Here is a 9332-nt window from a genome sequence, read left to right on the forward strand (position 1 = left end):
GCCTTTTTCTCTTCCCTCTTTTTCCTCCCATTTTTCACCCCTTCCATTCTCTCCCTTCTTCCTCCCCGCCTTTTCTTCCCTCTTTCCTTTCCTCCCCCTTCCCCCCTTTTTCCTCCCCCATTCTTCTCCCTTCTTTTCCCTCCCCCTTTCCCTATCCCGCTTTTCCCCTGTTCTTCTCCCCCTTTATCTCCCTTTTTCCCCCTTCGACTTTTTCCCCCCATTTTCCCTCACCTTTCTGCTCCCTCTTTTTCCCCCCTTTTTGCTTCCCCCATTTTCTCTCCCCCTTTTTCTCTCCCCTTCTTTTCGCCTGCTTTCTTTTCTCCCTGCTTTTCCCTTCCCCTTTTACTCCTCCTTTCTTCTCCCATGTCTCTCCCGCTTTTTTTCTCCCTTCTTCTCCCTTCCCCTTTTCTCTTCCCTCTTTTCTTATCTCCCCTTTTCCAAACCCCTTTGCTCCCCCCTTTCTTCTCCCCCTTTTTGCTCTCCCCCTTCCTTTCTCCCACTTTCCTACCTCCCCCCTTTCTTCTCCCTCTTTTTGCTTCCCCTGCCTTCCCCTTCTTTCCTCCCCCTTTATGCTCCCTTCTTTCACCCTGTACCCCTCTTCTTCTCCCCTTTTTTCTCTTTCCCCTTCTTCTCTCCCTCCTTTTTCTTCCCTCTTTACTTCTCTCCCCGTTTTCTCCCTCTTTTTGCTTACACCCCTTTTTCTCCACCTTTTTTTCTCCTCACTCTTTTCTCCACCAGGCTTTCTCCCCCTTCTTTCTCTTTATTTCCTCTTCACCTCTTTTCTTACACCTTTTTCTTCCCCCTTTATTTTCTCTTCAGCTCTTTTCTCTCCATTTCTTATCCTTCTCTTTCTCTTTCTCTTTCTCTTTCTCTTTCTCTTTCTCTTTCTCTTTCTCTTTCTCTTTCTCTTTCTTTCTCTCTCCTTCTTCTCCTTCTCCTTCTCCTTCTTCTTGACCTTCTTCTTGACCTTCTCCTTCTCCTTCTCCTTCTCCTTCTCCTTCTCCTTCTCCTTCTCCTTCTCCTGCTCTTTCTCGTGGTCCTTGTGGCCCGCCAGCAGGAAGTGGGAATGGCAGCAGGTCCCAGCAGTGTTATGGAAAGGCCCTGGGGAGCAGGACAGCAGCTCTCTGGGGAGCACCTGCCGGGCACTGCGGGTGCAGAGGCAGCTGAGACCGGGGCAGGCAAGGGGGCAGGCGGTTGCTCCAGGGCCTCCTTCGCCAAGCTCGGCTCTTGCTGCTCAACCGCAACATTGTCCGCAGTGCTGGCGTGTTCCTGGTGCCTTCTGCCTCCCGAGCGGTCGGGGGAGGACAGGGCTGGCTCCGAGCGCCTCCTGGGCATTGTGCTGAGCTGCTTTTCCAGAGGAGGCAGTGGAGGGGCAGAGGCACACGTGCCATCTCTGGGGCTTCTCCCTCGGGGCTGCTGCAGCTCAGCGGCTGGGGGGCCGCAGGCAGCTTCTGCAGCGTCCTGCTGAGCGGCCCCTGGGTGCGCTGTGGGGAGAAAGAGCTTGTTAGCTAGTTTTCCTGGCTTCTGAAGGGGAGCAAGGAGACTTTCCCGGTGGGAGCACGCAGCCCAGGCGCATGGCAAGCTGCAGCCTGAGCACCTCTAGAAGTGAGGAGCAGGTCAGGAGACGCAAGCACCCCTGGGGGCCATGACCTGCACGGGGAGAGCGCAGGTCCAGTGCATAGTGAGCAGTGCTGTGAAGAGCAGAGGTTTAACAACTGGGACACCTTTTGTGGAGTGAGGATTGTCCTGAAGTGGCAGGAAGTGCTGCAGGAGCAGAGCCCTGCCATAGGGTCTTGCACCCTCTGCACCTCTCTGCATTGCCACAGACATCTTCCGATCTCCAGCTAAAGCACTGGGACCAGCAGCCCTGGGTGGTGCCAATCCTCCGTGCCTCGTCCTACCTGCGGAGCTGCCCGTGTGCTCGGGTGCCTCCGCAGCCGAGGGGCTGCAAGGCAAGGCCACGTCGTCCCCAAAGATAGCTGTGCAGTTCTCGATGAGAAACTCCACCAGCACCATCACCTGCACAGTGAAAAGCAGGGATGTCAGGGCAAGGGGCTGAGAACCTGCTCAGCAGTCTTTCCTGCTCCTCAGTGCCGTTTCTGCGCCAAAAGCTGTAGCTCTGGGGCTGCGGCTCCATTAAGAGATGTGCCTGTCGCGTGGCGCAGAGCCCAGCTGAGGGGCTGGCTGGTGAGTTCAGCATACCCTGTCGTAGATCTCTCTCTGCACTTCCAGCGGGAGTGTGCTGTCCGTGCCCGGGCTCAGCATGCTGGGCCCCACCCAGATGGCCAGGTTGCTGGCGCCCATCCTGCTGGTGCCTGCGTTCTGGCTGATGCGGTGGAGCACCGCGAGCAAGGGCTTGAGCAGCAGCACATTTGCCCTGGGCAGTTGGTCAGCCACCCTGAGCAAACACAAAGAAAAGGCGCCGTGAATTCAGGGGGCAGCGGCTGCTGCCGCTTCTGGGAGCAAGGCTCAAGGCAACTGCCACAAGTGGCGCTTCCTCCCACGAGAGGAACGCCGGTGCTCTCTCTCGCCTTTCCACGTGTGCTGTCGAGAAAGGCCCGACAGCACGTGCTTAAGTACGAGACCTTGAATGAGAACATCTGGACTGGGAGGTGGGCGCTTCATCAGTAGATGGACAGTGGGAATAAAGGCGAGGTGGTCGGGAGACGTCGTGGGAGGCTTTGCAAAGGCCCGTGAAAGCCTGTGGCTGTGTTGTGTGGTATCGGCACGAGCAAGCGGATAGAAGTGTCGGGCTCTGCCACAGACTGCCCGTTTCCAGAGAAGGCCCCAGCCTCTGCCACCCGCTCCAGAACGGTGGGACTGGCTACACACTTACTCCCTCAGGCCTTCAATCTTCTCCTCCCTGCTTGGCTTCTCCAGAGCCAGCATCCAGCTGTCGTAGAGGGCCGCCGAGAGGAGCGTGCAGGGGATATTTCGCAGGAAGTCCTGCAAGGCCGAGATACGGAGATGAGGCTTGGACACCACGCCTGAGGCCAGACGGAGCGTCCACGGGCACTTGGGCTCCCCAGGAGGCAGGCTGCTTGGAGCTACCCGCTCTCAAAGGAGCTCCTGGCCGCTGACAGAGCGAGCAGTGGGCTGCGCGAGGACCGCCCCGCTTGGGCACGCTCGTGGGAGTGCAAGAAGAGGCCCTAGTGCCTATGAGCCTCTAGTGCACCCAGAAACCTCAGTCTTCCTCCCTCAGGAGGCTGCTGGGGAGCAGGAGGAGGACGAGGAGGAGGAGGTGACTTTTCCCAGGGCAGGCACAAGCAGGAGAACGGGCAAGCAGGTGGCAAACACAGAGGCCAAGCTTTCCTCCGCCTGAAAGCCCGTCGTTTGGCTTCCCCGGGGTTTCAGCCTGGAGTGCCCCCTGGGCCCAGCTAGGCGCTCGAGTGGGCCCCTGCAGGTGGGCAACGTACTCTCCGTGCTGCCAGTCGGCAGAAATTCACCTTCAAGATTCCTGCCAAGAGGTGCACGGGTTGGCTTGCCAAGTCAACGGCCCCTCCTTTGTTCAGCTCCTCCCTCAAGTCCCTGCGGGCCTTCTCACTGGCACCTTTCCGGAATATGCCCTCCGTGGCAGGCCCTTCCCTGTACAATATGGCCAGCAGCTCCTGCAGGAGAAAGCAGACGGGGCTGGCAGAAGAGCTCATCGGGTGCAGAAAGGCCGTTTAGCAGGGAAGCACTTGCTCAGGGAGAGAAGCGAGTTTGTGCCTGGGCGGCGCATGCTGCTTTGCCTTGGTTCGGATCTAGTTCTCGCTGCAGGTACATGGCGCTGGGCGTAGCCGGGCTGTGCCCCAAGCCAGCCTCTCGAGCACGCTTCTGTAGTCGGGGGACTACAGAAACCCCTGGCTGTTCCTGCTGCTGCAAGCTTCCCTCCTTTGCAGGCCTTCTGCAGCCCAGGAGCTGGGGGTGCCGCCTGGCGGGACAAGCCGGCAGGCGGATCGCTGCGTGGCCAGGCTGCCTTACCTGGACTGGCTGGGGCAGGGTCCCCTGCTCTCCACAAAGGGTAGCCAGAGGCTGGCCAAAGAGAGGCGTCCCGAGGCCAGAGTCCGGCTGCCCGGGGCCGTCCCCGTTGGCCGAGGCTCGTCTCCGAGCAAACGGCCATGGCAGGAACCTCTTCCTTGTCTTAGTCCCCTCTGCTGCAAGCAAGAGGAAAGCAGAAGTGGAGAGGGAGCGGAGGGGCTGCAGCTTTTCAGCTGCTGTCGAGCGCTGGGTGAGGAGGCAGCTCCTCAGCTTCCCTTTGCAACTCACCAGTGGAGTGGCCAAGTCCCTCTTCAGCAGCCGATGGGGCCAAGACGGGGCTCTGCTTGGTGCCAGCCTGCAAGAAAGAAAGGCAGGCGTTCAGGTTACGGAGGCGCCCGGCAGCAGCCAGGGCCGCCAGCCAGGTGCTTCAGCCCCGCAGAAAAGCGCGAGCGGCTGCAGGGAAAACCCGAGGTCGTGGGATGCCGGCGGAGGAGATGCTTGCGTGCGGGAACGGCCTGGCCTCTCTGCCCGACGTGGGTGCTTGGGGCCGGCCGCCTTCCCTCCCGAAACTCGCATGCCTCCCGGCAGCCCGCAGCCGGGGCCGCGGGACAGGGAGCCCCTGCTCACCTCCGCCGAAACCAAGGCCTCGACGGTCCGGGCGGTCAGCGACCCCGACTAGGCAAGAGAGCAAAGAGGCAGCGTGAGCAGGCGGTGGCGCGGGCTCTTGCCCGCAGCCCCGTGGCGCTCGGGGCGCAGCGCAGCCCCCCGGGACACTTACGGCGCCCTGGAAGCTGACGGCCGTGACGAGGAGCCGAAGGGAGGCGAGTCGGGTGACGCGGGTCTCCGGGGCTCCTGGGCTCGGCCTGGGCACAGGGCAGGGGCAAAGGCCGAGCTCCGTCACAGCCAGCCCCTCTGCTGGCTGCCCGGGCCCCGGCCCCGCGCGCCCACGCCACCCTGGCGCAGGAGCCCTTCCCGCGGCGCTGGCTGGCAGCACCGCTCGGCAGCGGCCGCGGCCCCGGCCCTGCGGCCTCCGCGCCTCTTGCGTGGGCAAACGGGCAGCGGCAGCTCGCGGTGCCCCTGCCCGCCGGCAAGGAGCCGCCGGGCCAGCTGCAGGCCGCTGCTCTTGCTTTGCGGGCACAAGGCGAAGGCCCTGCTGCTGCCGCTCTGCCCGGCAGCTGCCCCGCGCAGGGGGGTCCCTTTCCCCCACCTCCCCGGCTGCTTTGCTGGGGGCAGCTGCCCCGGCACCTCTGCACCGCCCGCAGCCTTGCCGCCGCCGCAGGCGGGCTGAATTGCCCGCCAGGGCTCACCTGAGCATCGTGCTCAGCCACAGCTCCTTGGCCTCCCGCGACCTGCAGCCAAAAGGAGAAACAGCCTCAGAGCCCGCTCCTCCTCCTCCTCCTCCTGCTCCTCCTGCTCCTCCTGCTCCTCCTCGGGAGAGGCCCAGGTGCCCGGACAGCTCTCGCCCGCTTGGCACTGCTGCACAGCGCCATGCACCCAAGCCCCCGGTCGGTGTCCCCCCGCAGTGTCCCTGGGGGGAGCAGAGGTGCAGGGGGGAGGTGGGGGCGGGGGCGAGGCTTGTGCACGCCTGGAGGTGCCTGTGACTGCGTCAGAAACCCCCGCAGGACCCCTACTGTCTCTCGCCCCAGCCGGAGCTGAGCCCCAGCAAGGCCAGAGAGGACTGCAGGCGAGCACGGTGCCCTGCACCCCCCACAGCCCTGCACGTGCCGCCAAGACTCACCGGAAAGTGACCACGCAGCCGTCGTTGGGCCAGACGAGGACGAGGGCATTGGTGCACTTCAGGCCATGCCCGTCCTCTTCCTCCTCTTCGCGCCCGCCCGCCGCCTCGTCCTTCCCGCACAGCAGCCAGAGCTGGCCGAGAGGCACGCGGTGCTTGAGCAGGAAGGTGGAGCCGCACCTGCGGAGGGAGAGCAGGGAGCGGCGTGGAGGTTGTGTGGTGGGGCAGCGGCAGCAGTGGCCAGCAGGGCAGAGGCAGTGCCCGGGGGCAGAGGGTGGGGGCGGGGGAAGGACGGCTGGGGCTGCTCTCCTTACTTGAAGGTGGCGATGGCCAGGGTGTCGGGGAAGAGGAGGAGGTGCCTGTCCCTGGTGCGCCGGTGCCGGGTCACCTGGACACGGTCGCTGAGGAGGAGCTGGGGGCTCCTGCGCGACACGAAGGCGCCGAGCGGCGCCGGGGGCCGGGAGGCTCCCCTGGCCTCGAGCCCGGGGCCGGCGCCAGGAGCCGCGCGGCCAGGGGCCTCGGGCCGTGCCTGCGTGCCGGCAGCGGGGCCGGCAGCGCCCCGGGCACCGCAGCAGTTCGCCTGTCCCATGGCGCCGTGGCCGGGTCAGCAGCTGCGGTGCGTCCGTGCCCCGCGCCGGGCAGCGCCAGGCGCCGGTCAGGCCTGCGCAAAGCACGGAGCGGTGTCGGCGTGCCGAGTAGTGCCGCTGGGCTGGGAGCCTGCGTCTCCCTGCTGCCCCGCACCGGCACAGCACCGCACTGGGGCCGGGCGGGCGCCGGTGGCCGTGGCCACCCGGGTGCCACCGCGGCACATTGTGATGCACGACGGCACATTGTGATGCGCCGGCCGGGCCGTGGGGCAGGGCCGGGGCGTGGGCCGGGGGCTGCAGGTCTCCCTGGCGGAGGAGACGGGCTCGGTGCTGGAGCAGCTCCCGGCTTCAGCAGCCGGCTCTGTGTCCGTGAAAAGCCCCCACGCACAGGCGGCTTGCCCACCCGGCTGCAGCATGCCCTGTTGTTGCTGGGACAGGAGGACTCCCGCTTTGGAGGGGCCAAGCAAGGGGGCCTGTGCCCGCTAGAGAAGCAGGGCCCAGGCGGTGCCCCAAATCCCAACTTTCACACTTCCTCGGCCCTCTGTCAGTGGGGTGGTCCGCCCGAGACTGGAGACCCCCAGGCCAGGTGCCAAAATGTGGCATCACCATGACAAGTGGGAATGTTGGCTCCAAGCACAGCCAGAGAAGACTTGAGGGCAGGATTCAGTTGCCCAGACACCAGGACCAGCATCTGTTTGAGATGCCTTGGGAAATCCCTTGCGGCGGGTGCCCTGGCATACCCAGAAGCCTGTAGGCCCGGGCTTTCAGGCACCTGAATCCCCCCTCACCTCGTGTGCATCGCACCAGTCTGCCGAGAGTCTCAACAGCACTCCACAGGACATTAGGCAGGCTCATGGAAATGCTTGCATACGGATCACAGCATCACAGAATGGCCAAGGCTGGAAGGGACCTCTGGAGATCATCTAGTGCAACCTCCCTGCTCAAGCAGGGTCCTCTAGAGCACATTGCCCAGGATCGCGTCCAGGCGGGTTTTGACTCTCTCCGGGGCAGGAGACTCCGCCACCTCTCTGGGCAACCTGTTCCAGCGCTCAGTCACCCTCACAGGAAAGAAGGAGGACATTTTCCTCATGTTCAGGCGGAACTGCCTGTGGCTCAGTTTGTGCCCGTTGCCTCTTGTCCTGTTGCTGGGCACCACCGAGAAGAGCCTGGCCCCATCCTCTCGACACCCTCCCTTCACATACTTGTACGCACTGATGAGATCGCCTCTCGGTCTTCTCTTCTCCAGGCTAAACAGGCCCAGCTCTCCCCGCCTTTCTTCATAGCAGAGGTGCTCCAGAGTCTGAAACGGAAGTCGCCATGCGTGCAGGCTGCACCGGAGCGCCAGTCCAAAGGCCTGTGGGCATGCCTGCAGGGGTGGTCTTTCTCTCAGCCGTCACTGATGCTTGGCTCCAGAGGGGAGGCGCCTCCAAAGTGCTTTTGCTGCACGGGGCTCTCCTCAACCAAGCGGCTGAGACGGGTGTGGCACACCAAGAGGTTGCACCTCGCTGGTGCGCGAGGGTGCAGGAGGAAGCGTCGCATGGGATAGGGCGCGAGAGGGAAGAGGGCTGCAGGAAAGCTGATTGATAGACAAGGATCACCTCCTCCAAGCTCCACGCGTGCCCAACCTGGGAGCCTTCCACGAGGGAAGGGCTGGCTGGACAGAGGAGGGGAGAGCAGTGGATGTTGTCTGCCTTGAGGTCAGTAAGGCTTTCCACGCTGCCTGCCCTCACATGCCCTCCGAGGCAAGCTGAGGAAGTAGGGGCGAGATGAGCAGGCAGTGAGGGGGACTGAGAAGTGGCTGAACGGCAGAGCTGCAAGGGTTGTGATGAGTGGTGCAAAGCCTAGGTGGAGGCCAGTAACACAAGGTGCAGGCCAAGGGTCAGTGCGGGCTCTGGTCCCGTTCCTCTTCTTCCTCAGTGGCCCGGGTGATGGGGCAGAAAGCACCCTCAGCAAGCTGGCTGCTAAACCAGGGGGGATGGAAAACAGGGAGGAGTGGCTGACGCACCAGAGGGCTGTGCTGCCATTGAGAGGGCCTTTGACGGACTGGAGAGACGGGCTAAGAGGAACCTCCTGAAGCTCAACAAGGGGAAAGGCCAAGTGCTGCACCTAGGCAGAAAGAAGTCCATGCACCAGTACAGGCTAGAGGCCAACGTGCTGGAAAGCAGCTCTTGGGGGAAAGCCCTGGGCGTCCTGGTGCACAAGTTGCCCGTGAGCCTGCACTGCACCCTTGTGGCCAAGGCGGCCAGCGGCCTGCTGGGCTGTGGTTAGGAGGAGCCTTGGCAGCAGGTGGAGGGAGGCGGTCCTGCACAGCTGGAGTGCTGTGGCTGGTGCTGGGCTGCCCCGGCCAAGGGAGATGTGGAGCTCCTGGAGTGAGTCCAGCGATGGGCTACGAAGATGCTGAAGGGCCTGCAGCATCTCTCCCAGGAGGACAGGCTGCGAGCTGAGGCTGTCTCTTGGCGGCCGTGCGGGCCGCAAGGACAAAACGCTTGTGGTTTTGGCAAAAGAGAGCTGGAAGCCAGGTGACGGCAGAGCTGCAGATTGCCAAGAGCGGCCAATGCCTTTTGCAACTGGCAGCGGGACCTTCTCCTTCAGCTTGCTTGGGAGGAGAGTGCCCCTGCTCACAGGGGCCGACGGAGGGGGCCTCTTCTCTAGTTGCAGCCTGCTGCCGGGATGCTGCTTCTGCCAGTCGCGGCTCTGGTCAGGCCACGTCACCTCCTGCCCCTTTCCCCCGTGTCCTGGGAAGAGCTGCACCCGGGAAACATCCCGCCTGCCATGCCTGCGTGCTGCCTTGCTCGGAAGCCCCTGCTGGAGCAGCATCGGCTCCCTGCGGCTTCTCTCTGCCCCTGACTGCAAACTGCTGCCCTCTGGCGGTGTCCCTTGACTCCCGGACAGAGAGGCACTTCCCCCCAAAATCTCGCCTGCCGTCTCCGACAACGGCACTAGCAGGGCTACCGCTGCTCAGTCACTTGCCCTCCTGCTGCGTCCGTATACCAGGGCATTCAAAGAGCCCTGCCGGACCCAGAGACGCGGGCACAAGTCCGTGGGCTATG

The 9332-nt window shown here is 63.5% G+C and overlaps 1 protein-coding gene across 1 annotated transcript; it reads right to left on the reverse strand.

The window, feature by feature from the left end:
* Nucleotides 1-583: 583 nt before the first annotated feature.
* LOC138066809 (rho GTPase-activating protein 35-like) lies at nucleotides 584-2947 on the reverse strand. Its single transcript, XM_068939197.1, has 3 exons — nucleotides 2837-2947; nucleotides 2203-2398; nucleotides 584-1484 (listed from the first exon to the last, which is right to left on the reverse strand). Exons 1-3 carry the CDS (start codon nucleotides 2887-2889, stop codon nucleotides 1089-1091), a joined length of 645 nt encoding a protein of 214 aa, XP_068795298.1. The 5' UTR covers nucleotides 2890-2947; the 3' UTR covers nucleotides 584-1088.
* Between the last annotated feature and the right edge of the window lie 6385 nt (nucleotides 2948-9332).

The sequence above is a fragment of the Struthio camelus genome, chromosome 3 (assembly GCF_040807025.1).
Source record: "Struthio camelus isolate bStrCam1 chromosome 3, bStrCam1.hap1, whole genome shotgun sequence".
NCBI classification, from domain to species: domain Eukaryota; kingdom Metazoa; phylum Chordata; class Aves; order Struthioniformes; family Struthionidae; genus Struthio; species Struthio camelus.